The sequence below is a fragment of the Carettochelys insculpta genome, chromosome 4, assembly GCF_033958435.1.
Source record: "Carettochelys insculpta isolate YL-2023 chromosome 4, ASM3395843v1, whole genome shotgun sequence".
Lineage (NCBI taxonomy): Eukaryota > Metazoa > Chordata > Testudines > Carettochelyidae > Carettochelys > Carettochelys insculpta.
The window spans coordinates 7,934,088-7,961,949 of NC_134140.1; the positions used below are offsets into that span (position 1 = coordinate 7,934,088).

At 48.7% G+C, this 27,862-nt stretch overlaps 1 protein-coding gene across 5 annotated transcripts in view; it reads left to right on the forward strand.

The window, feature by feature from the left end:
• The window catches only part of LZTS3 (leucine zipper tumor suppressor family member 3), a 126,678-nt gene that overhangs the window by 97,018 nt on the left and 1,798 nt on the right, over positions 1-27,862 (forward strand). For 3 of the 5 annotated variants that reach the window (XM_074992230.1, XM_074992231.1, XM_074992229.1), the window contains 4 exons: positions 5,623-5,756; positions 9,704-10,192; positions 13,159-13,989; positions 18,803-20,256. In XM_074992230.1, coding sequence (XP_074848331.1) covers positions 9,743-10,192; positions 13,159-13,989; positions 18,803-19,513 — 1,992 coding nt within the window. In that variant the 5' untranslated portion in view covers positions 5,623-5,756; positions 9,704-9,742 and the 3' untranslated portion in view covers positions 19,514-20,256. The remainder of the gene's footprint in view (positions 1-5,622; positions 5,757-9,703; positions 10,193-13,158; positions 13,990-18,802; positions 20,257-27,862) is intronic. The other 2 variants (XM_074992228.1, XM_074992227.1) reach the window with 1 other exon arrangement.

Below are 27,862 nucleotides of genomic sequence, written 5' to 3' on the forward strand. Positions count from 1 at the left end.
AGATGCCTCGAGAGATCCGCAACCTTCGCACCAGGCAGGCAAGTCACCATACGGTTCTCCCGGTCATCACAAACCCAACTATCTATATTTCTAATGATCGAATCCCCCACTACTAAAACCTGCTTCTTCCTAACAGCTGGCGCTCCCTCCCCCGGAGAAGTATCCTCGGCACGAGAGGATACAACATCACCCTCTGGAAGGAGGGTCCCAACTATGGGATGGTTTCCCTCTGCTCCCCTTGACTGCTCTCCTTCCCTGAGCCTTTCATCCTCTGTAACAGCATCAGGACTGTCAGATTGGAGGTGGGACAGCCCTACTATGTCCCGGAAAGTCTCATCCACAAACACCTCTGCCTTCCTTAGCTCCTCCAGTTCAGCCACCCTGGCCTCCAAAGCACGCACTCGGTCTCTGAGGGCCAGGAGCTCCTTGCATCGAGCGCACACATACGCCACCTGCCCACAGGGCAGGTAGTCATACATACTGCACTCGACACAATAAACAGGATAGCCCCCACTCTGCTGCTGGGCTTCTGCCTCCATTTCCTACTCTAGTTATGTATGAGGGTTAATTAAATGTTTCAGATAGAGGTTGTTATAAAGGATTTTGTTTAAGGGCAACAGAAGTCACTGTCTCCCTCCAAACTCCCCTCTCCAAACTCCCTCCTGTTAGCACGCACCCTGTTCGCGAGCACCCGGTCGCAAAGCTCCCTGGTCGCTTACTAGCAGGGTTTAAGTGCTCGGCCTCCCTGATAGCTCCTCCCTCTGCCTACAGCTCAGCCAATCAGCACACGGTGTTTCAATTCAAACCTAATCAGCTTCCAACTGCCTGCCTGCCTGCCTGCCTGCGCACACGGCCTTTCAAACAAACAAACAAACACTCAGCTCAGCACTCCAAACAAACTCCAAACAAACACACAAGCCCAAAACCTCCAAATATAAGCAGCCACTTACCCCAAGGTGCTTTAGTTTGCTCCTTCCTTCTCCTCCTCCAGGAGAGCCTCTCCAAACTCCCTCCTGTTAGCACGCACCCCGGTCGCAAAGCTCCACACAGCAGATTTCCCACACAGCAGGGGGCCGTGGGTGGCTGCCATGTCCCTGCCATTTCCCCAGGGCTACCGGGGAGCACTGGGGGCTGCTGCTTCCCCAGGACTTGGTGGAGGCAGGAGGAGCTGCCTCTCCCCCGATATCTCCCTGTCCTCTATTAGGGACATGGAGATATGGGCGCCCTACGCAAAATCCACAAAGAGGCTTTGGTGGGTTGGCTCCTGCCCCGGGGGGTGGTGCCTCATGTTGGGTTGTATCCCAGCCAGGCGGGCCCTTTCCTAAGAGTTTTGGTGTGGAGGGCTGTACTCAGCGCTGCAGGTGCAGGAGCTTCGGGCGGTAGGCCCAGATCTGTGGGAGGCAGGGCAAGGAGGTAGAAGGGGTCAGATCCACCCCATACTCCCTGGCAGGGGTGGGAAGTGGGGCAATCTGCCTCTAGCCCACTCCGTTCCCTGGGAGAAGGTGCAAAGTGTGGGGTGAAGCAGGGGCAGGATGAGGATGGCTGGAGAGGGTGCCCTGGGCCACTGCCCCATACGCAGCACACATCTGCCTAGGCCACCACAACATTTGCGGCAGTTTGGGCCCCAGAATTGGGTGGGGCCCAGCTTCCTGCTCTGTCCTCTTTGGCTCTCACCACAGCACGACATGGCAGGGGCAGGTCCTCCTGCCAGGACACCCCACCCTGCTCTCTTCTGCCCCTGGCGCTGCCACCTCCCGGACCCAAGCTTGGTTGTGGCAGGCTGGGTGCAGCTCCCAGAGTTCCAGCTGCCCATCTATGATCTGCATTGTGAAGCAAATGTAAACGGTGCCGTGCTCCTACCTGAATCCCAGCAGACAAGAGTTAACCCTTGGCTTAGACCTCTCCCAGCTAGACAGGGCAGAGACGCAATGTAGGGGTGGAGGCTGAAGGCCAAGTCAAGTAGCCTGCCCATTGGACTCAGTGGAAAGAGGGAGGCCAGGAGTGTCTACAGAGGCCTGTTATTTGATTTCTGGGGCTTAGCCTGAGCCAAGACCGGTTTCTTTTGTTGATGGCCATGGTGGACAAGCTCAAGGAGCTGCTTCAAGGACATGCCACCTTTGGGGTTAGCTCCTCAGCTGGTGTAAGTGGCCGGGGCTCTTTGAACTTAATGCAAGGGTGATTTTTACACCAGCTGAGGAGCTGTCCCTTGTCTGTGATGCCAGTTGGAAGCCAGCACAGAAGGATGGTAATGGAAAGTGGTTGCCATTAGATGGGTTGGGTGGTGCGTGAGTTGCAAGATAATTCTCATTGGGCGAATGACTACCAACACCCAGCATTAGCAGTCTTGGTAGAAACGCCAGGGCAGAGCTCAGATGCTATGAGGCAGAGTGGCAGATAGATACCTGGATGGAGAAGTTGCGAGTGGCCCATGGGGCTGTGAAAGTGGTCCTTGCAGGTCAGCATGGGGCTGCTTCCATGTCTCCGTGTAAGACATTGCCTGGTGTGAGAGAGCGGCCTAGGGGAGTGTTAACAATCTGCTCCTTTCACAAACACTAAATTGAGGCTTTTTTTTTTTCTTTTGAGGATAAAAGCATCTCTCCACTTACTTCATCTTGCCCTCAAAAAAGTCAGGGTGAGTGTCAGCATGAAACTTACAAAGATGAGAACAGTCAACTGCATTCCTTCTCCCCCACCCTGCTCATTAGGTAGAGAACTTTGCACGTAAGCCTCTAACGTTCTCTGCCCTGCCTGGCACGGGACCTTACAGTCACTCTGTGATATCAGCTGGAGGCAGCTGGGATACGGTAAAGGACAAGTGTCCTATAAAGACCAAAAATCCTCCAAAGTCATTGAAATAAGGATTACTCCGAAACACACATGTAATTGACTGACTGAAAAATCTTCCCTGATTAGCATAATCCTCAGGCACAGAATGGGATGAGTTGTTTTTTTGTTTTTTTAACATCACTTTGCTGTGTGCTAGAGACACTCCAAGTCTCTGTGTGTCTAGGAAGCAGCTGGATTTAATGTCAGGCAGAGCTCCGTCCTGGAGTTCCTATCATGTTCTTCCTTGAGGCCTTTTGTGGGTGCAGCTGTTGCACAGCTGGGTAAATATATCATGGCTGACAAGTGTCAGAGAGGTGGCCGTGTTAGTCTGGAGCTTCGAGAACAACAAGAAGTCTTGTGGCACCTTATAGACTAACAGATATTTTGGAGCATGAGCTTTCGTGGGCAAAGACCCATTTCATCGGATGAAGCAGGTCTTTGCCCACAAAAGCTTATGCTCCAAAATATCTGTTAGTCTATAAGGTGCCACAAGACTTCTTGTTGTTCTGTATATCACGGCTGTTTGTCCCCCTCTGGTGGCTACTCAATCTGCAGAGGCGTTTGCGTCAGCAACTGCCTGAGCTCAGCTGTGCTCCAATAGGAGAAGCTCGTGCTTTGGAACCCAGAGGTCTTGAGTTCTTGCTCTACAGCAAGTCAGCCTGGGCAAGGTTTACACCCGCACGGGTGCGAGGCCAGTTTGCTGTGGGAGGCAGCAAGTGTCTCACCCCACAGCCAAGGGGTCAGACACGTACACAGGGTGAAAAAAGGTCCATAGAATGGAAGTCTCGGAGGCGACACTGGCTTGGGTGTGGTCCTTGTCATGAGAATGTGGCATTGGTGCTCCCTGTAAGTCGTGCATTTGTGTGGCCACCCTGGAGCAATGCCAAAGCCTCCCAGCTAATGAGCGGGACTCACATAGCTAGCTCTTGTGTTTCTATTAGTGGTGCACATTCACTCCTGCCTCGGTGCAAAAATTTATTCTGCACAGCGGTGGAGACGATTAGAGGGCGCATGGTGTAGCATCCCTCTTATCTGGGCTTCTGCCACTGGGCTGGAATAAGTTGGTGTCTTTCTAGCAGTGCTCTCAGTGATGCAGGTTTGGGGTTCCCAGCACTGCCCATCTTCATCACTGCTAACTCGTCGCTGCCCTTGGGCACAGTTGGCTCCGGCAGGGGGGAGAAGGCAAACGGGACCACAACTGCCCTCTCTCAGTTCATTTATATGATGTTTTGTGCCTTAACCCTGCTGTGTCTGTACCCTGAACTGGCCGGGTCACCTCAGGTGTGTCTACGCTGAGGTTAAAACCCTGTGGCTGACCTATCCCAGCTGGCTCTGGCTAAGAGGCTGTTTTATATGCAGTGTAAATTATCATGCATGGAATGCACCCCGGGCTGTAGGACCCTGCAGGGTGAGACGGTCCCCTCATGGTTACATTGCAATTAAATAGCCCTTTAGCCTGAGTCAGCTGGCATGGGCTAGCCATGGGTTTCTTACTACACCTCAGTACCCTCAATGTTTGGTTGCTAACCTGGGACAGCCCAGGAGGCCAGTGTTCTGATCACACTGGAGCTCCTTTGTGATGTGGGTAGCTGTCCACTGGCCTGAAGCTACCAGCTCCTTTGTCACAGGTCACCAACATTGCACCCCACAGTTACCACGTAAAATCCCTGGCAAACCCATGGCTGAAAGGCTTCCTGTCCCTGCACCCACCCTGCATAGCTCTTCCTTGCTCAGTCAGCCGAGAGCTCTAGCAGGACAGAAATGAGGCAATGGTTTGTCGGTCCCTCGCATGACGATGATCTCATCTGTAGGAGTCTGTTGCAGCAGCAGCTGATACCCATGATTTCCCAGCAGGGCTTGGCTGGCACTTTGCTACTGCTGGGCTCATCAAAAGAACAAACAAAGAGGTAGAGGCATCTTGGAGCTTTGCCAGTCCAGGCGCATGTTGCCGTATGCAGCTCAGTTCAGAAAAGAGTTGCAGCTCTGTTCCATTCACATGTCATACTGGGCTTTGCACAGCTGACTGTGTGGCAATTGCTGGCTTGCAAACCCCTCTGACACCTTCTCCCTTGCAGAGTTCTCCGTAAGCTGTGTGCTTTGGGTGGCTGCCCAGGAGAGAATCAGTTGAGCAGCACCTGAATAGCAAAGCACCCACAGCCACCTGCAGCCAGCAGCATGTGCTTCTATTGGTGGTGCACATCCATGCATGCCTTAGTGCATAAAATAAAAATTATTCTGCAAATGGATGAAAAAATCCGGGGGCACTCTGATCCCCTCCACCCCTCTTCCCATCTGCTGAATGTGTCATCCAGGGAGCTCTAACCCTGAGCTCTAAGCCTCTCCTGTGATTCCATTTCAGCCCAGGGCAAAACCAGAATGACTAGCTGTTAGCCGATGGCCTGGTAAGGGTGTCACGTATGCCTCACTTCATCTGAGTCTTTAACTGCTAGGACAGACAGTCCCTTCACAGCGGGCAGCCAGGGTGGTTGACGGATGCCCCAGGAGTCTGTCCCTTGGAGGCGACATGACTCAACGCTCAGCTCTCAGTGCACTTTTACCAAGGACCACACTAATGCAGCCAAAACTGGCTGGAGTTCTTTTTTTGTGTTCGGTTTAGCACAGCAACTGGAGAAGTCAGTTTAAAACTTAAATGGTTACTATTTATTAAAAGGCAGAAATAAGAATCTTAGCGGTCACAAGGTTATTGCTCTACTTCTTGATTACAAGTGACTTAAACATAACAACAGCACCTTAGCTTACAGAGCTATTATTGAATGTGCACAAAATACATTGCAGGTATAATTCTCACCCCCGCATCATCCGACTTCGGCATACCCGTGTCTGTCGCTCAATCCCTCGGGAAGACGAGTACGAGGAGGGCGTCCCCTGAGACCTCGGGAGGCAAAGACCTTCCTGACCAGCAGGTTTAGGTAATTGGAGCTCGGTTAAAGTGGGCTGCCGGACCCTTCTTTATACCCCTTGAGTCATGTACACTCTTCCTGATCTAAAGATGCCAATTGTACTGGTTTGCCTTTGTGAGGTCAGTTCTTACAAGGGAGTTGCAAACTTAATTTACACTTGTAAGACAGAGATAACTAAATCATTAAGACAGGGCATTCTTTTCATATGGGTGCGAGATTCCTCTCCTGGGACAATGTGTAGGTGTATCAATTATCAGTACCAGCCAAGGGCAGCCAGAGGCCCTAGTTACCAGTTGTCCTGCTTGCCCTGTTATCTTGTTTCTTCCGTTGTCCAGGGTCTTGATGAGGTAGCACATTTGTGCTCTGAGGCATCAAAGACTGTGCTTGAGATTAGCACATCTGTGCTCCCTGGCATCAAAGACTGTGCTCCGAGGTATCCAAGGTGTGTGTGGCGGGGGGGTTTGTCTGGCTACACTAGCTGGAAAAAGTAGACCCCAATCCTTAATGCTGTGGGTGTGAAAGTGAATGGATAAAGATCTGCTCTGATATCTAGCTTGAGGAGGAAATCCATTTGCCTTCAGCGGCAGTAGGGTCAGGCCAGTGCTCAGCGGCGTGTGTATGAAAATCCCACCATTGGAATGGAGAAGCCCTGTGACAATAGGTCACTAGGTCTCTCTCCTTGCTAGTACAGGGCTGGTCCCGACTCCGTGGTCTATAGCGCTATGTCATGTCTCAAACAACAGAGGTTCCCTTGTGCCTTGGGAAGCTATCTACAGTCAAATGCACCTCGCACCTTGGACACATTTTGGTTTTGGTGCTCTTCAGTCTAAATTTTCCATAGCTCAGTTTCATTACACTGAATACCAGCCCCTGTCCCCAGTCCAGTTCTCCCTAAATAACTGCACTCTTTGGAGTTTACCACCTTCCAATGGATGTGCACATTGTAGCTGTTACACCCCCTTGACCTTTGCTTGCCTGAAGTGCATTTTGCTGACTCACTGAAGCTAGTGACTTACCTTACTTATTAAGGAAATGGGATCAACTGCCTTCACAGAGAGGACTTAGGGACTGGGCTGGACAGTCCTGAGGGAGGAACCACAGGAGCAGCAAAGCCAGGGAAGAAGGTTTTAGTAGAAGTTTGTTGTATCATTGTTAATTTTGTCGTTGTTAAAGTTAAGCCCCAGGAAGAGAGTGAGCTTTGGAGTCTTCCCAGTGTGGGGACAACATTGTACAGCAGGTTGCAAATAGCATTTGCTCACACTCTTCCTTAGTGTGCTTTCAGGAAAAAAAGGGGTTTTAGTGGAGATTAAACCCATCGGGTTCTGGAGCATAACTCTGAAATTCCCAAAGACTCTTCGTAGACTGAGCAATCCCTACTGTCAACCCCTGTAGGCAGATTTAAACACTGATAATGGGTGTGCCCTTCTTTATTCACTCCAAACTGTAGTGTTTGTGCATAAGGGAGGGTCTCATAGCTGGCCACCCACAGTAAACTTAATCTTTGGTGTTTGACCAGCCACTAACTTAATGGTCATTTTGAAGGGGCCAGGTGCATGTTCTGGCTGGTCCCCGTGCTAATTTATTTCCCAGTGTTAAAAAGAACCATGTGCAATATGATTTACAGCAGGCTGGGCTGGAAGGTTCAGTGGTGACATAGTCCAAGAAAGGGGCCCCTTCAACAGACTGAAGTTTGGAGTGAACTCTCTGCTTCTGCTAGAACTGGCCCCTCTCTGGATATTGCTACGCCATTCCTGCCCAAAATAACTTGTCCCTTGGGACTCCTAGCAAGTGTTTTGTCTTTCCAGTGGACTAGGTTGCACTGTTATCTGACACATTAAAATAATAATTTCCCTGGGAGGATTTCTTGGGTCCCTAGAGCTTGGGTGCCTTTCACGTGGCACAAGATGAACCCTTGGCTTAAACAATTGATAGCGCTGGGTTACCCTTCCAGATGGAAGCACTAACATTCCCAGCAAGTTGCATTTCATAGAAGCATCTCTGATAAGTGAAAACAAAAAGCAGTCAAGTAGCACTTTAAAGACTAACAAAATAATTTATTAGGTGAGCTTTCATGGGACAGACCCACTTCTTCAGACCATAGCCATACCAGACCAGACTCAATATTTATTAATACTCAATATCTGTTCTGGTATGGCTATGGTCTGAAGAAGTGGGTCTGTCCCACGAAAGCTCATCACCTAATGAATTATTTCGTTAGTCTTTAAAGTGCTACTTGACTGCTTTTTTGTTTTGATAGTGTATAGACTAGCACAGCTCCCTCTGTTACTTTGATAAGTGGTGCAGCTTGTTTTCTTGATTAATGAGCCCCTTCTTCAGCCTTTTCGCCCATCTTCTCTGATACAGCATTCCAGCTCTGGGAGGGAGGAGGAGGAGCAGGACAGGGCACAAGTCAGGCAGTTTGCATCCTCAGGTAGCTTCACCATTTGCTGATCACTGTCCCTTGCTGATCTAGAGTGACCTGTTTTGGGGCCTTGTATTTTAAGGCTTGGCCATGTCTCGAGTATCTGGTTGAGCATGGGTTGTGATGTCCTGTGGACATCCATCGAGATGTCTGAGCAGGGCCATGCCGGAGACTGAAGCTAGTGAATGCATCCCAGTGTTTACATCAACACCCTCTTGCAAGATGGGGGAGAACTTTGGGAGTTTAGTGAGCCATGACCAATCAAGGCCATAAGCCTAACGTTTGAAATGGCTAGTCATTTTGGCTGCCCAACTTGAGACCCTTTTGAAAAGGTCCTGATTTCCAGAAAGTGCTGACCAGCTGCCCTCTGAAAACGCGCCCCATTTAATGTCCCTCATGTTGAGGACCCAAAAAGTGAGGCGTCCAAAATCACTGGCTGTTTTTGAAAATACAGGCCGGAGTTCATCATTCAGAGGCTCATGCCAGGACTTAGAGAATTCTCCTGTGATTTTGGCTGTAGCCAAGAAGTCACCTCTTCGGCCAATCACTTGGTAGGAAGATGTTCCAAGTGAGGTGCCTGCAGTGGAGAGAGGATAGAGATGGCCTCCTTGGGCTGGGGGTTCAGGACTGGTGCAGCCACACCCAGACCTCTCTGGCTATGTCAGATGCTAATAGAAATGAGGGAATTCCCAGGAAAGCCATACAACCCTTTACCGGGCTGGTGAGACTGATGCAGGAGGAGAGAGGATGAGAATTACATATGAATAGCTTGACTTCATCAGGGAGAGGGAACATGATAAGCATCTACAAGCCTGTGAGGCATAAACAACCAATGGGGACAGGCCTTGTTTAGCGTGATCAAGGCTGGCTGTTTAGGGATAAAGTAAGTAAAAAAATGGTAAAGGAAATTTGTATTCCACAGCCTGCTCCAGCTTTTGTTTAGTCTTTCCAGAGAGGTGGGGAAAGCACCATTGCTTAAGATATTTTAAAACCATACTGGAGAGTTTACTGGAGGCAATATCTGCCCAGGCCCTGTGATGGACCCACAGGGAGGAGTGTTCCACCCCCAGTGACTGTAGGAGGTTACTTGGACCCAAGAGGTATTGTAGCAGTGTCTCGGTAGCTGGGCCACCTCAGAGCTGTCAGCCCTCCATGGAATGCTCCCAGAGGGACAGGAGCCAAAGCAATTCTGCTGCATGGGCCTAGGCAGGATTAGGAGCATCCTGCATGCTCTTACACGGAGAGACCTGCAGAACAGGGCCAGGACAGGTTTGGTGAGAGGTAGAGTTGATGGATCTGCTGCTAATGGAATCCACCAGCCATTGCCTCCCACAGGAGGATCAAGGTCTCAGCTGCCCTGGGAGTTAACACAAGTAAAGAGCATCTGCTGTCCTGTTCTGCAGGCCCCAGCACATACAGCCAGTGCACGCAGAAATACATTGGCTCCTCTGTCTTTAGTGCTGGTCGGTAACGAGCACAGGCAAAATCGTATATAAAGGCTGTACAGTAACACTCTCCCTTTCCTCTCTTTTAGTGCCACTGACTCGTGCCTCAGCTTCACCTCTGACTTGCCATGGCCAAGTTAGAGACCCTGTCTGTTCTGAGTGACCCAAACTACCAGAGCCAGGAGACCTTCCCCTCATTTGCCCCCAGGCCCTCTGAACCTGCCTCCCAAAACACTATGGGAAGTGTGGGCAGCGGAGTCGCCAATGAGCAAGAGTTTGCCATGAAGAGCGTGGGAACCAGGACTCAGAGCAGCAGTAGGCAGGCGGATGGCTCACGGAATGGCTATTCCACGCGGGAGATCACGAACCGCTACTCTGGGGAGGAGAAGACCTACAAGTCGGAAAAGATATCCAATTCCCTCTACATCAACGGGGACCTACGCAAGAGTGAGAAGGTGAAGACAGACCTTTGTGGGAACGTTGCCACCAACAACGAGAAGAACCTGCCACCTCCTCCACAGTACAGAGAACCCAGTAACCCACCAAAGATATTGCCGGTCTCTGGCAAATTGGACCAGGTAAGATTCCATTTAAACCACATAAGAATGGCTGTACTTGGTCAGACCATCCAGCCCAGTGTCCTGTCTTCTGACAGTGGCCCGTGCCAGGTGCCCCAGAGGGCATGAACAGAACAAGTGGTCCATCCTGTTGCCCATTTCCAGTTTCTGACAAATAGAAGCTAGGGACACCATTCCTGCCCATCCTGGCTAATAGCCTTTAATGGATCTGTCCTCCCTGAATTTACTTATCTGTTTGTATCTTGGTACCCTGTATTGCTTGCAAGACATAATGCCAGTGATGCAAATCCAGGCAGAGGAGTAGGGCAGGTTTTGGTCTCTCTTTCTCAGTGGTCTCAGGAGGCTGAGCAGAGTAAAACTCTACCGTCTCATTCCATCCCATCACTCTGGGAACTGATAAGGTTGGTAATGAAACACACCCAAGTCATGGTAAGACTCAGATTTTTAAAGATATTTAGTTGTTCTTAGCATTACAACCCTCTGGGAGTTAGGAGCCAAAATATGATTTTCAAAAGGGATTTGGTCACTTAGGAGTCTTATACAGAGGTCAGATATGTATGCCTCCATGCAAAGAGAGTTGGCTTGTTGCAACATGGAAGTTGGACTCTCCTGAGTCAGGCCTAGCTGTGAAACTTCATCTGGCTATACTGAACTGTTGTTTGAGGTGCTTTGAGATCCTCCATTGCAAAGGCTCTGTGGGGCTCTAGTCCAAAGCCTATTGAAGTTAGTCAAGATATTCCCCTTAACTTCATTGAGCTTTGGACTGGGCCTTATCAGAGCAATTTATTGCCATCGCTAACATTTATTCCTTACTAGTGCAAGGGTTTCCTTTAGTTTTCAATAAAAGGGACTATCTTCCTTTTAAAAGCGCGCCCTGATTGACAAAGGAAAGTCTTTCGAAACACAGTCTGATGCAATAAATAGCCCTATGAAGGTGGAAGATAATGTTGAACAAACAGCCTTCTCACTCCAGGCTGTCAGACAATGCCTAAACCAGGGGAGGGTTACACCTTTCTCTGTTACAGAGAAGAAACCTCTGATCATCTAAACAGAGCGTTAAAGGGTGATTAGGGCCCTATAAAATTCACAGCCGTGAAGAACATATCACAAAGCCTGAAATCTGATCTTTTGTATGCTTTTACCCTCTGCTATATAGATTTCAGAGGAGAAACCAGTGTTTCTCCAGTTGGGGGTCCTGGCCCAAAACGGAGTTGCGTGTGGGGTGCGGTGTCACAAGGTTATTTTAAGGGGGATGCAGTGCTGCCGCCCTTACTTCTGCACAGCCTTCAGAATTTGCTGGCCAGAAAGTGGCAGCTGCTAACTAAGGGCCCAGCTTTGCAGGGAGCAACATAGAAGTAAAGATGGAAATACTACTGGCAGTGGCTCTGCCTTTAGAGCTAGGATTCTGGCCAGCAGCTGCTGCTTTCCAGCAGCCCAGCTCTGAAGGCATCACTGTTGCCAGCAACTGCTCAGAAGTCAGGGTAACAGGACTGCAAACCCCCTAGAACAGAGATTCCCAGCCTATGGGTCGGGGCCAAACATGAGTCACAATTACATTTGATAAGGGTCACCAGCAGCACAGAGCTGCATGTGGTTCTTAAAGGAGCCATTTGCACCACCTAAATGCTGCCACATCCAGCGGCTATCTCTATCAACAGAGAAGCAATTGCTCATTACAAAGAGAGCTTCTCCACCTTTGATATTCATAGCCATCCCAGGCAAGCCACTTACTAAACTCTTGCAGTAAGTAATTTTCGCCTCCCCTCCTCCCTGCCCTTTTGCCCCTTCTGTTCTATGTAGCTGATTTGTCAGTTTTCTTTATCTGTTTGTATCCCCCCCAGCCCTTGAGTGTGACGCTCCAAGCCCCCCCCCCAGCCCCTAAGTGTGGCTGCACCAGCTCTTGATTGCAACTCCCCCCAAATTCCTCAACCCCCCAGCCTTTGTGTGACTCCCCTCAGCCCGAGTGTGGCCTCCCAACTCCCCCAGCCCCGAATGTGATTCCCCCCAACCCCTCCAGTCTCTGAATGCAGGGTTTAAGCTGGCAGGGAGCAGGTTGGGGATGAGGGTCTTTCCACCACCACAACTCAGACCAGCTATTATAATAAAATAATTAACTATAATAAACGTAGTGTTGTTATTTTATTATTAGTGCATCTGACAAAGACTGTCTTTGCCATGAAAGCTTATGCCTCAAAATATCTGTTAGTGTATATGGTGCCACAGGACTTCTTGTTGTTTATTATTAATGTATTTTCCCTTTTTCTATTAAATAACTACTATGAATATATAAACATGAGGGGGCACAATTTTATATTCTTGCCTCAGGCACAAAATTAGCTAGTTATAGCACTGGTCTTCTCCTCCCACCCCGGTTTTGAATTGTCTTGGGTCACCAAGTCTTCCTGAATTGTCAAAATGGGTCCCCATCTGGAAAAGTTTGGGAACCGCTGCCCTCGAATAACCTTGCAATATCGCTCCCCTCCCCCCAAACTCCTTTTCAGGCAGGACCCAGACAATTCCAGACCATGAAATTTCATATTTAAATAGCTGAAATCACATAATTTTAGCTTTTTTTTTTGTAAATTGTACGTGAAGTTGACCAAAATGGACTGTGGGGCACTAAGGATGATGATAGGGTCTCAGAACAAGTCCTGATTCACTTCAGTCACAAAACAAGAGAGATGCAGGGGTGGAGTGAAGTGCTTTAAGCACAGCCCTGACAGTAATTGCTCCTGAGGGCCTTCATATATGAACTCCAAAAGTTTAGTGACTTTTAAAGTCAAGCAGTATTAAAATCTGGGGTCTGATTCTGGTCTGTGATAAACCAGCCTTGCTCCATTGACTTTTAATGGCGCCTATAGACTTACACTGATTTACCCCAGCTCTGGTTCAAGCCCACGATCTTCTGTGTATTGTCACAAAGCCTCCTGGCTGCTTTTGATGTCTCATTCCTTTTTCTTTTGCAGAGCAACGAGCCCTTAGTTAGACCGTCAGCCTTTAAACCAGTAGTTCCTAAAAATTTCCATTCCATGCAGAATCTCTGCCCGCCACAGAACAACGGAGTAACAGAGAACAGAAAGAGCTTGAATAACACCAACAGCAATAGCCCGTCCGCAGTCAAAAGTGGACTGGAGAAGACCAGCCTTAATAGGACTACAAACCAAGGGGGAGGTCTTTCTGATTCTGGCCGTAACTCTTTGACGAGCTTGCCCACTTATGGGACAGGCTACAGTCAGCATGTTGGCCCAATGAGTGCATCAACGAGTCACATAAACCGCATTGGTACAACCTACGTAGATAAGAACATAGTGGGATACAATGGAATATCTACCTCAGACAGCGGACGGTCTTCAAGCAAGAGTACTTCTTCTTTCAATAGACTCAACCATCTGAACGAAACAATGCCTTTCCATTCACCCTCAACAGATGATGTTATCCAGGACCTGGAAGATAGGCTGTGGGAGAAGGAGCAGGAAGTCCTCCAGATGCGAAGAAACCTGGACAAAAGCGAGGCAGCCATCTTCCAAGTGTTTGAGGAGAAACAAAAGGTCTGGGAGCGTGAAATGGAGGACCTGAGGCAAAATTATGCAAATAAACTGCAACAGGTCTCCAAGAAAGCCCAGAGGGCTCAACAGGCCTTGCAGCTTCAGATCTTCAAGCTCCAGCAAGAGAAAAAAAAGCTCCAGGATGATGTGGGGCAACTTCTCCAGCAGCGAGAAGAACTGGAGAAAAAATTTGTGGCTTTCAAGAAAGAACAAGCTGAGTTTCTTCCAAAGATTGAAGAGACCAAATGGGAGGTAAGGGCTTAGCAAGCATCACGGAATTATATTAGAGTTACACCAGTGGGGAGTGAATGAATCAATCCATGCTAGCAGAGATTCCCATCCAGCAAAGCACAGGAACACTAACATTAATGGGGCTTCTCACTTGTCTACAGCCAAACCCATGATCAATATACTCATCCCTTGCTATATGAGCACAATTGGTTCCCAAATTTCTGCTCGTAGGTGAAAACTCATAAGAGTGACACTAAATTCCCATTAAAATACATGTAAAAGTCTCCAATTTGTCCCAGGTGCTTGTAACTTAACATAAACCAGTTGAGATTAGGTACTTTTCTGATGTATTTGAATAGTTTGGCACCAGAAATAGGATATAGTGTATGTATGCAGAGCAGTGATTCCCAGCCTATGGGTTGGGACCCAAACACGGGTCACCATTAGATTTGTTAAGGGTCACCAGCTGGGCAGTTCCAAGCTGCATGTGGCTGATAAAGAAGCCATTTGCAGGTTCCTAACACTGCTGCCTTGGGCAGATATCTATCGATAAGGATAGCAATTACCTTATGCCTAGGTGCTGAAAGCTTAACACTGGAGTTAATTAGTTTTAATAACTGTTACCTGCTGGCAGCAGGAGGGCTGGAGGAGACACCCAGCCCAGCAGCCCCAGTGAAGAGGCTGTGGGAGGAGGAAGAGTGTCTAAGGATGGGGCCGTTTAGGGCTGTGGTGGGGCCGGGGCAGAATCTAAGGCTGGGGGCGGTTTAGGGATGCGGTGGGATCTAAGACTGGGGGAAGTTTGGGGCTTCAGGGAGCTTGTAAGTCTGGGGTCAGTTTGGGGCTGCTGAGGGGGCATGGGTGTCCCTGTCCCCTGGCCAGGGACCCCGCAGCTGGAGCAGAGCCAGCCGTGGGGCTGCAGGTCTCCCCATTTCCCAGCCAGGGACCCTGTGGCTCGCTCATATTAGCAGGGCAAGTTCACTCATTTAGTGAACATAGGTGGGTATACGTGTCCCTTGTTTTAGCGAGTACTCATAAAACAAGGGATGGGTGAACTTTGCTAGATGAAGGCCCACGCAGTAAAACAGTTAATTAGTGAATTACAGCAACAGGGACAGACTCTCAAATAAAGCCCTCCGTGTAGAATGCACTGACGGGGATCTTGCCCCCACATCTTAGCAAGCTGGGCATGTATGCATAATTGTAAAACACTTATGATTAGTAGGACTGTTGGTTTGTGACCACAGCAGAACAGTTGAACCCTGGCCTACAGGGTTCTCATCACAGCCTCCATGCTCATCAGTCACGGAACTGTTCTTTGCATCTTATTTTCCCCTTAGAGAGGTTGTGAGCAGAGGTGGAAAAAGTACCCAAAAAGTTATTTGAATAAAAGAACAGCTGCTTTTGGGGGTGTGCTTAAGTACAAGTCACTAGTGTCCCTTTGGAAAGCTACTTGAGTAAAAGTGCAAACACACACACACACAAACACACATCACATCTTTATTGTACTCAAGTATCCAAAAGTGAGAGCGGCTGCACTTTTACTTGAGTAACTGTGGGTACTTTTCCCACCTCTGGTTGTGAGTCAGTGTTCTTGAAGCATTTTGAGGTCCTCTCATTTTAAAAATGTGTGAACTGGCGAGAAGAGAGATGGGGATTCTCATTGTGCCCATTTGCCTTTTACATCTGTCGGTGTCTTTTACATTATTCCAACCGGTGACAGAGAGGCTGAGGGGTGGCACAACCACCATTAGTAGCTGCTGAAAATCATTATAATCCTTGTTACATCCAGTTTTGGAAGCTGCTTCTGATCTGTTTTCTGGCATGAAGTACGACAGCCGAGGCTTTGTCCACCCATCCCGCTGCTCTGGGTTAAATAAAGCAGCAGCTTCTTTTTAACCTGGTTTTAGTTAAACCAGTGCAGCTTTGTACGTGCACCCTCTTCGTTTGGTTTAAACCTGGTTTATATTGGTTCAGCTGACAGGTGGCAGCCAAACTGAGGTAAGTCAAACTTCAGCAGGTGTGTGTCCACATAGGAGTTTGCACCAGTTTAAGTAAATCAGCTTTTAAGCCAACTAAATTAAACTGGTGGAACTTCTGTTTTTAAGCAAGCTCTTGAATTCATAGCTCATGTGATATGCATTTATTTATATGAGACAGCTGGTAGTGATGCCCTATAATTAAGGCTTCCTAACATTTTCCATTATCAGACCCTGTTTTCAATTGCTAAAATGTTTACCAGACTTTAACAATTCAAGTGTAATTTTCCATTGCTGGTTGGTCTCTGTCTCAGGTTGTTTTTTTGTTTTTAAGCAAGTTTCATAAAACATGAGTTAGCATTTCCAAGAACAATGTTAGCCCAAAGGAAGTTGTTTTGTCATTTTTAACATGTTTGCCATAATTAGGGTCATCAGGCCTCCAGGATTGTCCTGGAGTTTCCAGGAATTGAAGATTAACTTTAATTAAAGATGCAACGTGTGATGAAACCTCCGGAATACGTCCAGACAGAACTGGCAGTGCTTTCTTTGAACTGCTCTATCACCTTCATGAACTGGAAGGGGATCAAAACAGTGTAGAAGGTGATCCCTAAAATTCAGTTTATAGGGTACTCTAGGATCTTTCATGAAGGAAAGAATTATATAAAGGTTAGTTATTACAGGTTGAGTAGGGTGACCATCCATTCCATTTTCCCAGGACAGTCCCTTATTTAAGCTGTCTCACAGGCATCCCAGCTCTTTTAAGAAAATGGGCAAGTGGTCCCATATTTTGTGGGGTTCCTGTTCCCTGGCACCCAGTGTCTCATGGCAGCAACCATCGTTGCCAGGGAGCTCCTCCGCTGAGCGGCTGCCCCATTCCCTGGCACCACACAGAGGCAGCTCTGCCACAGGGTACCCCCTTTGTTGCCTGGAGCCACACTGCTGGGAGGTTGTGTAGCCCTCACCCTCTGCTCCCCCTCATCAGGAGGCTATGGAGCCCCCATCTACTCAGTGCCTCAGTGTGGGGAAGCCACACCCATCACTGAGAAGTCCTGACATGGAACAGCAGCCCCCGCATCCCTGGAGACCAGTTTCCCATATTTGCCGTAGGGCAATGTGGTCAACCTAAGGTTGAACCTCTCTAATCCAGCGCCCTCAGGACGTGATTGGTGCCGGACAAGAGAATTTGCCAGGCCAGAGGGGGTCTGTGTTGTCTAGCAGCATGGCTAACACTTCCACTGCTTACTGGGCTCTTAGATGACATTTAGGGGTAGATTACAGCTAAATAACAGCACACAACAGTGAGAGCCAGGACTAGTGGCTGGAAACAAACTTTATGGGATCATAGGAATTTTGGTCACCCCTAGGATAAGTGGTTGTCCAGCTAACTGTAATCGTGCTGGGTTACAGATATTGCCGGGTGACAGAGTTCCAGATTAGAGAGGTTCAACCTGTAGTACTATATCAGAGTTAGTTACTCACCATGATTATGTAAATATCTACTCCCAACTCCTATGCTATGTGGTTCTTGTTCAGTGCTGGTGGGAGGCAGAAGGAATGGTGATCCTGAGATGACACTGTTGTTGAAAAAACTCTCATTAACTCTCCAGTGGCCTTTGGACCAGGCCCTGGGCTAGTATTCGGGTTAGGTTTGTTAATGGGAGAATCTTCAGTAAACTAGATGCGTTTCTGGCTGCGCCAGTGTCTGGTAGTTCTGTGATGCTGGGTTTTCAGAAGCCCCAAAAGGGACAGCTTAACTACTTCGCTCCGGGCGGTGAAAGGCATAAGTCGGCAGGAACTCAGCAAGTCTGTCTGATCAAGGAGTAATGCAAACAAGCACTGCTCTCACCCAACACTTGATTAACTTTAAGCACCAGCAAACATAAGCAATGGGTTTGGAACATCCCAGGCAGGGCTGAGAAGAATCTATGCCCACCCCCGAAGGCACATCACCTTAGACAGAAAGGGCTGGGAGATAGCCCTCTGGCACCACAGGGTGTGCATTGCCAGGGGAGCAGAGGTCCTGTGGCAATTTAAAGGGCCCAGGGCTCTGGCTGCTGCCACTGCTGAGGTAGAGGTGACAGCAGTCAGGAGCCCTTGGTCCTTTGAAATCGCCAAGCCCTGCAGCAGTTACCCCTTTTGCCTCCCCCCCCCCGCCACCCCCAACCCCCGTTGGCTGCTGTGATCCTGGATATTTACCTAACATTTGGAATGGTACTGAGTAATTAACAGAAGGTTTGCAGTGGCCAATTGTTCACCTGCCGGGAAGAAAAAGTGTCATGAAAAACATCTCTCAAGATGGCGTCCGAGGAAGGTCCCAGAGCACACTCTATTAGCTAATCTTTTATAGCTGACGTCCACAAAACACATAGGTCACACAGACCCTATTGGAACATCACTTTTCTAACTTTCAATACGCTTGCAGCCTCATAGCATCTAGATTCAAGGTTTCCATCCACCAAGGTTTTTACTCTTGTTTACTTGCCTGGCCCCTCCTTCCATCCTGTTTAGCAGAAATTGTAACTAAAAACAACCTTGCTTCTGAAAGCCTGTCTCCAAGTCAACCCTTAACCATAGGGTGTTCTCTTTCACTAATTCGTAGTGACTGAATACACACAATATAATGATCATGTTCTGGGTTACCAGAGCTATAGTATAGTCATATGCAAACATCTCCATTCCATGACACTGGCTGCATGCTGGTGTAACTTGACTGAATTCTGCATGGTTTCCTAGGCTTAAGGTGGATGGTATTGGAGAGAAGTACCAGCCCATGGTTCACCAGGTGAATGTGTCTCTCTGGCCACATGCACTGTTTCTCAGGTTGCACCCTCCTAAATATCTCTCCCTTGCTCTTCCAGGTGTGCCAGAAGGCTGGTGAGATCTCACTCCTCAAGCAACAGCTGAAGGATTCTCAAGCTGACGTCTCTCAGAAACTGAACGAGATAGTTGGGCTGCGGACCCAGATCAAAGAAGGTAAGAACTTCCTGAGAGAGAAGGAAGAGCAGATCATCACCCTGAAAGACTCCTACAGCTCCAAGACGGTCAACCTGGAGATCTGTGAGAATGAGTTGCAGCGAAAGATGAACGAAGTGCAGATGCTAAGGGAAAAACTCAACCACTGTGAGCTGGAAGTCTCAAGCCTGAAGCAGACACTGGCAGACATAGGGCACCATGGCCACTTCAGTGCAGAGATCACCGAGAAACTAAGGGACCCCTTGGTCTGTGAGAGTGACGAGGCCAAGATGAAGCGCCAGAATGAGGACAGTGTGAATGCCCTGAAGAAGGAGGTGGAGCGGCTCCAGACGGAGCTGAACCTGGAGCGCCAGCAGCGGGAGCAGCAAGTTATGGACTTTGAGGAGGAGCGGCGTACGTGGCAGGAAGAGAAGGAGAAGGTGATCAAATACCAGAAACAGTTACAGCTGAACTACGTGGAGATGTACCAAAAGAACCAGCTCCTGGAGCACAGAGTGAATGAGATGACAACCAAGGCCACCAGCCCGCCTTACACTGAGGAGAAAAAAACATGGACTCCCTCCAGGCTAGAGCGAATAGAGTCCACTGAGATCTAACAAGGGACCAACTCAATAAAACTCATTTTTATTACTGTGCATGTACTACCTACTCCAGCCAGCGATCTTCCTAAGGAGAATATGCTCTTTTACCAGAGGTGTGAATGCACCAACCAACGCCCACGCCCCCCCCACACACACCCTTATTCTGTTCCGCAGGACTCTGTAGGTAACTAACCGTGGATGTACATTGTTATACGACTGGTGATGCTACATTGGTGTCTCCTAGTACAGCTAAGGAGGGTCTTGTGGTCCTTTTGGAATCTGCCGTGACTGTTATTTCAATACATGCTGACACCTCCTCCACCATCATCAGCTCCCCTTCCCTTTGAGGGCTGGTTGGGGTTTTTTTCCCCCCGTCAATGCATGCAGCAAAACAGTGCAGAGCCGCAGGGTTTTTCAGGGCATTTTAGCCACATTGGCTAATCAAGCAAAGTTCTGGGATCAGAAGGACGGTGCAGTTCAAAGCTTTGTGGTATCCTGTCTCATTGTTACTTGTCTTACAGCCTAAACTAGTGAAGTCAGTAGGAGGTTTACCAATAAGAAGAAGTGTGTGAGGTGCAAAGGGCTGGGGCTGTGTGCACAAAGCAGCAGGCAGACACCCAAGAGTGGGACTTGATTGGAACTTGACAGATCTGCTGCTGTTCAACCAGCTGAGTCCGTTCCACTGCCTTGGTCTCCCCCCGCAGTGCCCGCAGCTACAATTCCTGCCGCGCTGCCAACTGGCTTTCAGCAGCGGGCAGGTACAGTTCCATAGGCGTACATTCTGTGCACTGGCGGTGGAGGGATGTCTAATTTGCATGCCCAGTGGTTCACACGCAGTGGCAGGTAGTTGCTACACAAACAGCCTGTGGGAGGCATTGCTGGTCCTCGTGGTCTGCACATGCGTAGTTTGTATGCGAAGGCTGATTAAGTGTGTAAGCTTGGGCCCTATTATTGTCATCACTTGTAAGTTAGCTGGGCCAGTTCCTCAGCGGGCAAACAGAACAGCAACTGTGACTTGAAGGGAGCTGCTAATCGTCTACTCTCTGAAGGCTAAGCAGCCTGAGTCCCCATCAATCCATGTGGCTGGCTGGGTGCCCTAGACACTCACCCTTAATCTTCTTAATAAGTTACAAGATGGTGAGAGATCTGATTTCTATTTGTGTGACCCTGGGTAAGTTGCCTCGCGGTGCCTCAGTTTTCCCCTGAATTAAACCTCACAGGGGTGAATAGATTCCTGATCACAAAGGGCTTTGAGATCTGTAGCTGGAAGGGAAAGGTGCTGAGCCACGAAACATATAGTTTTAACAGGTTTCCAATCAACTTGACATAGTTTTTCAGGCCATCAGTGAAAGAGCACATGTTTCAGGGAACAGCATCTGTCCTCTGACATGGGATGAGCCCATGACTCAGTCAATCACTTCCATTATAGGCTAAAATTCTGGTTCCAATGAAGCTAGTGGCAAAACTCCCACTGAATTCAGTGGGGCCAAGATTTCCCCCTCTTGTTCTAAAAGGTCCCAGTCAGCCTCCGAGAATATTCACACCCCTGATGTTACCATCACTGCCAGTTCTCCTACCATCCAGAGGGGCCCACTCCACCCTCCCAGGACATATTTGGGGGTCCTCCTGGTGCCTCACAAGTACAGAACAGACCTCAATTACACACGCTTGTGTTCTGCAGGCTTGAAACGTTCCCTAAAGAAAAAGCGATCTAATCAGATGAGCCCCTGGAAAATTCCTGAAGGATATGGCTAAACAGCAAAGAAAACCCCTCAGCTGACCTGTGCCAGCTGATTTGGGCTCAGGTTGTGTGGCTCTTTCAAGGCTGAGTTGAATTCCAGGCCCTGGTTCTGGGTCCCTCTCGAGGGTTCCAGAAAGAACCCACAGCAATGAAAGGGCCCCGCTGTCAAGTCCGTGTTGGCTGGCACAGCTGCACATGGTCCAGCTGCCCTACAGACAACCCCTAAGTGTGTCACAGAGTCAGAAGACCAACAATCCATGCATTTAAAGCCCCCTACATACATATTTATTTACTACACTGTAGCATCCTAGACCTTTGCAGTTAAAAGTCTGGGGGAGTTTTTAAGACCTCCCTTAGGGTATGTCTACACAGCAGAGTTACTTCAAAATAACTCTGCGAGAGTCTCCTACACAACTCAACCACTATTTTGAAATAATTTTGAAATAGCAGATGGTTTATTTTGAATTTGGTAAACCTCATCGTACGAGGAATAGCCTCTATTCCAAAATAGATATTTCAGAATAGGGGCTGTGTAGACAGGAAATAAGGGCTATTTTGAAATAAAATATTCCAGAATATCTTATTCCAAAATAATTCTGCTGTGTAGACGTGGTATTTCGGATTAGAGCCCCTGGAAGCCAAGAGGCTCTATTGTGCGTAGACGCACTATTTCAGAATAAGTTTTGCTTATTCCAGGGCTTCCCTGTAGTGTAGACGCATTATTCTGGAATAGCTTGCTTTGGAATAAGAACTCAGGAGTAAGCTGTCCTGGAATAACTTTGCTGTGTAGGCATACCCTTAATGTCTAACACACACCATTTAGACAGGTGGGGAAAAGATTCTGGGCCAAAACCTAAGCTCCTGTAAATCTGTGTCGCTCCACTGAAATCTGAGTGAGACCAGTGGAGGACCTGGAGATGTTAAAGTGACAGGATCAGCCATCGCAAAGGGAAGTCCGAGAAGAAGCTGACCCTGGAATGCCCCACCATTCCTTAACGGGACCCATTTTCTATGCAAATTAGCCAGCTGCTGTAACAAGCAATGCTCGGCTAAGTCACCACTTTTGTGGGCTGCCTATGTGGATGATGGCTGCCCCAGGTGTTGCCATTCCAAGAGGATGGTTGGGGGCCTGGGTTAAGGTTATTAATCCCGTGAATTCTATAGGCAAATGTGTTGCCAAATGCCAGTAGGTGCACAGTTCCTTGCCCTGAGTGATACTCATTACGCTGCTGATTTTAAGGACCAGAGAGCCACTCAAGGACAGGAGAAGGTGTTGTGCAGAGAGTTTCCACTTTACAGGCAAAAGATGCCTAGTCTCACCCCTCTAGTTGTGTATTATTACCGTTCTTCCTGCAGATATGTTACTACTTTGGATTGGGATCTACTCAGATCCCTTGCCCTAAGCTGTGATGAGCCTGCCATTCAGTGGGAGAGCTGCACCGAATACCCCCTGTGCACTCAGAAGTTATGCTGGTGTCTGTAAAGGAGGCCCGTCCCTCCCAGTTCAATACAGAGCTAATGCCCCAGCATACTGCTGGAGGTGCCTCTTGCTGGTGAGTGGAAAAGCAAAGGAATTTGTCATGAAGTCAATAGGGCAGATCTTTGGCTAGTGGGCACCAGCATAACTTCGTTGCCTCAGAGCCACGGACTTATATTAGCTGAAGAAGTGGCTCAAGTGAGTTACACTGATGTAAGGGAAGGAAGAATCGGCTCCTTTATGCCTTTGTGTGTTTGGTTTCTTCTCTGATTTGCTTTAAGACGTCACACCTGCATGACTTTGGCTTGACTCCAGATCAGCAGGCGTGTAATGGCTTCACAGCCATCTGGGAAAGGGTTAGAGAGAAAAACACTGATGTTATTGCGCGCCCCCTATTGCTCAGCTTCAACCAATCGACTGACTGGCGATTAACCACATCGCCGCCAACGGACGAGCTCACCTTATCGTTGCTAGCATTAAAAGGTAGGAAAGTCACTGAGGATTTTCAGTGTGTGAAGTGCTCATTAACTGAAATAGAAACTGAACTGTGTACTATATGCTGCTGAGTTATACAGAGAGAAGTGTACTTGGGTATAAATAATGGTTTAGTTCTATGTGTATGATTATTAAACAAAACAAGAAAGAAACCTCTGGATTACCTACGTGGGCGACTGGGATTGGCAGTAAGAGCAGAAGTCATTGTCAAGAGCTAATTCAGGATGACTGGCCTGATTCCATGAGGTGCTCAGCACCTTCTCACCCCCGTGTTCTCCAGTAGTTACAGGAGGTGTTCTCTATTTCCTTGCGCCAGGCCCTGGCTGTCCGGTTTGTCTGTATGTTCCTCCTGCCCCTTGATAGTCCTGTGGGGAACATGGGATGTTGGTGTTCTGTTGTTGCTTTGGCACATGCTTCCACAAAGCCACCTAGACCAGGCCATGAATCTCCCTTCATTCCTCTTCTGAGGCTCAGAAGAAATGCCTCTTCTGAAACCCCCATTTAAACCTAGCTCCAGCTCTATTGCCCCATCTTCCTGGCTGCATGGCCATGAACCTGGCTACCCAACCAGTGTGCTCCAGGATTTCCTTCTGCTGATGGCACTTTATAGCTTGTTTGAGCTGATGACCTCTGGGCCATCATGACCAAAGACCTCGTTAGGGTGTCTGAATTATGGATTTGGAACTGTTTTCTTTATTTCAAATAGTAAACAATGCTGCCAGGGCATTGGCTTATGGAGGAGAATCTGTGACCTGGGATAGAACTCACACTCTATTAAGGAAACAAGTGTTGATCACAACTTCCTCTGCACTGGAGAGAGGGAGTTGAGAGATCTCTGTGCTTTTCCTAGTGCTGGTGCTGACTTGGACAAGTCTTTTCAGCTCTCTGCCTCGGTTTCTCCAGCTGTAAAATGAGGGTCATGAAAGTTCTCCTGCAAAAACACATTGAGATCTTCACCTGCACCCCTGCATGTTGAGGTTATAAAACTGGCCTCTGCCATCAAAGGCTCCCCTTTAGCACCTATGGAGTCCATGGACTTCACTAGGGGTGGGTTGGGAATCTAATTCATTCTGTTTATCACAGGCTAAGAGCTGGCAGTAGCACAGGGTCCTGTGAGTGTTACTGTCTCTGTCTCTCTACAGCTTACATTTGGGAGTTCTTTAATGCCAGGATTATTTGGGAATAAAAGAGGCAAAACTTAACATCAGACCATTTTGTTCACAAGCCCAGCTTGGCACATCTGCACACATTCAGCCTGTCTTAGCTAAGGCACGATGGACCTTCCCACCAAAGGTCCCCAACTTGGGCACCTTAAAGGCAAAATTGCAGTATGCAGCAAAATGAGACATGTAGGTCTCCACTTTGTGTATTTCTCTTCCAACTCGTTATTGTCATCAGCCCTAGAAAGCACAGTTGAGTGATTAGCAATTGGGACTGGCAGGAAGGCAATTGGGGATTCAGTTCCCAACATGGCTGCTCACTTGCCAGCTGATCTTGGGTAAGTTCCGTCATGGCTCTGTGCCTCAGTGTGCCCAGCTGTAGAATGGGAATATCCATCCTGCCTCAGAAGGATGTTAATTATTTGCTGTTTGTAAGATGCTTTGAGATTTCCAGCTGAAAGGAGTTAAAAAAACATGTAAAGTGCTCCCTTGGCTAGACCTGTTTTTGAATGAGCTGTGGGAGAAAGAGACCAGCCATTGCCTGCTCCCTTGTGCCTCTCACCCCCCTGGAGGGAACTTATTCAATGTCCCTAGCAAAGAATAAACTTCTTGGAGGTAGACACATCTCACTGACCGAGGGCCATGGGCCAGAACAGGCCAAGAGGTTGGCATGAGGAGCATCTTGGTGCATCCTGTAGTGATCAGGCTACTGTGTGTAATCAACTGCCCACTGCTGGGTGGAACTGGAGTGGCTTAAGTGCCTGAGAGGACTTGTGCTGTCCACACCTGGTGGCGAGTGGCTGTCAGCTCAAGCAGTGCGGAATCGAGCCAGGGCTGGTTCCAATAGCCATGATGCTCAGCACTGTAAGACCAGTGATGGCCTGGTTGACCCCACATTTGATGCAGTGCTAAGAATGCTCCTGTTTTTACCCCTGCAGCCTGAGACATAACACACCCATAAACACTTCTGCCCTTCCAAGACATCTGCCCCAGGGCTCTTCTCCAAACACCCCTGCCTGGGAGCATGCAGGCACCACTGAGAAAAGTCACTCTGTTTCCCTTGCCTTTGGAAGGTCTAGCGACTGGCCTGGCAAGCCAGCCAGAGTCAGCCCCTGCATCTCAGAACCTTCTGTACAGCGGGTGGCGGCAAGGCCTGGATCAGCCTCTTAAGGAATTATCTCCCATCTTTTTTCAGGAACCACCTTCTGCTAGCAATCTGCTGCCGAGCCAGGCAGTGACAAGCAGGATCTGCCTTTGTCATTCCTGTCTGCACTTAGACAGAGCTTGAGCTATGCCAGCAACCAGCCAGGTCATGATTGCCTCTTTCAGAGCTCTAGTGGACACCTGTTTTCCAACAGTTATAGCTCCCCACAATTCCCATGTCCTAGTAGTTCTTGGAACAATTTATGCCAGCCAATAACACACTCCGGGCTAGCTCCCACGCCAGATAGTTCCCTGACTATGCCTATAGTCACCCAGCCTATACAGTTGTCACAAGACTTGTCACCATATTAGCTGGGTACTCAGTGTTACAGCTGCAGCTGGCTGCAACCATGCTGGAAAACCATTTCAGTCTGAGCAGCAAGCCACAGTGCAGACTCAACAGCTCCACCACGCTGCAGAGCAGAGAGTGCGGGAGGGACCCATTAGACCTTCATATGCCAGCTGTTACATAGACATGCAGGTGTTGGCATGCCCCCGCACAGGTCCCACACATCGCTCTAGATCTGAGCAGAGGAAGGAACCAAAAAGTCAGTCTTCCACTCAACTCTGCACCGATTAGGCCTCATTTGGAGTACTGTGTCCAGTTTTGGGCACCACATTTCAAGAAAGATGTGGAGTAATTGGAGAAGGTCCAGAGAAGAGCAACAAGAATGAGTAAAGGTCTAGAGAACATGAGCTATGAGGGAAGACTGAAAGAACTGGGCTTGTTTAGCTTGGAAAAGAGAGAGACTGACAGGGGATAGGTTAGCAGTTTACAAGTATCTAAAAGAGGTTTACAATGAGGAGAGAGAAAAATTGTTCTCCTTGGCCTCTGAGGGTAGGACAAGAAGCAATGGGCTTAAACTGCAGCAAGGTACATTTAGGTTGGTCATTAAGGAATAATTCCTAACTGTTGGGGTGGTTAAACACTGGAACAAATGGCCTTGCAAGGTTGTGGAATCTCCCTCACAGGAGATATTTAAGAGCAGGTTAGACAGACATCCATCAGGGCTGGTCTAGATGGTACTTGGTAGTTGAGGTTGTCCCTGGAGTCCATGGCTACGTCTACACGTGAAGCCTACATCGAAGTAGCCTATTTCGATGTGGCGACATCGAAATAGGCTATTTCAATGAATAACGTCTACACGTCCTCCAGGGCTGGCAACGTCGATGTTCAACATCGACGTTGCGCAGCACCACATCGAAATAGGCGCTGCGAGGGAACGTCTACACGCCAAAGTAGCACACATCGAAATAAGGGTGCCAGGCACAGCTGCAGCCAGGGTCACAGGGCGGACTCAACAGCAAGCCTCTCCCTTAAAGGGCCCCTCCCAGACACAGTTGCACTAAACAACACAAGATCCACAGAGCCGACAACTGGTTGCAGACCCTGTGCATGCAGCATGGATCCCCAGCTGCAGCAGCAGCAGCCAGAAGCCCTGGGCTAAGGGCTGCTGCCCACGGTGACCATAAAGCCCCACAGGGGCTGGAGAGAGAGCGTCTCTCAACCCCTCAGCTGATGGCCGCCATGGCGGACCCCGCAATTTCGAAGTTGCGGGACGCGCAACGACTACACGGTTCCTACTTCGACGTTGAACGTCGAAGTAGGGCGCTATTCCCATCCCCTCATGGGGTTAGCGGCTTCGACGTCTCGCCGCCTAACGTCGATGTTAACATCGAAATAGCGCCCAACACGTGTAGCCGTGACGGGCGCTATTTCGAAGTTAGTGCCGCTACTTCGAAGTAGCGTGCACGTGTAGACACGGCTCATGAGTGCTAAACCTGAGCCTTTGTTTGGCAGAAGGCAGTTTAATAACCTCACCATGGGGGTGCAGGTGAAGATCTCAATGTGTTTTCGCAGGAGAAGTTTCATGACCCCTGCTGTGAGGGCAGAGGACTAGAATCAATGGTCCCTCGAGGTCCCTTCCACTCCTACTCTTCTGTGATTCTGTATTGACAATCTTGGCTGGGGCAGTGTAGGAGCTGTTAACAGAGCCCAGCTGGTTCACAGAAGCCTCTCTTAGCAGACCAAATAGAATACAGGGCTCCGGAGTTAAGTCTGACGTGCAGGGGTTCATTGGTGCCATTGGGGATGTGGCTCAAATTGGTAGGTGAGGTTGTTCATTTAGTTCATAAACATTGAATCAGATCAGAAGAGATTACACTAGAATCCATGGCATGGCCCAGCATCAGGCAGAAGAGCAAGGATCATCCTTTTCTGGATTTTAATGCAATCAGTCTTGGCTTTCCCTTACAAAAGTATTTAATTTTCCAGCAAGATCCAGCTG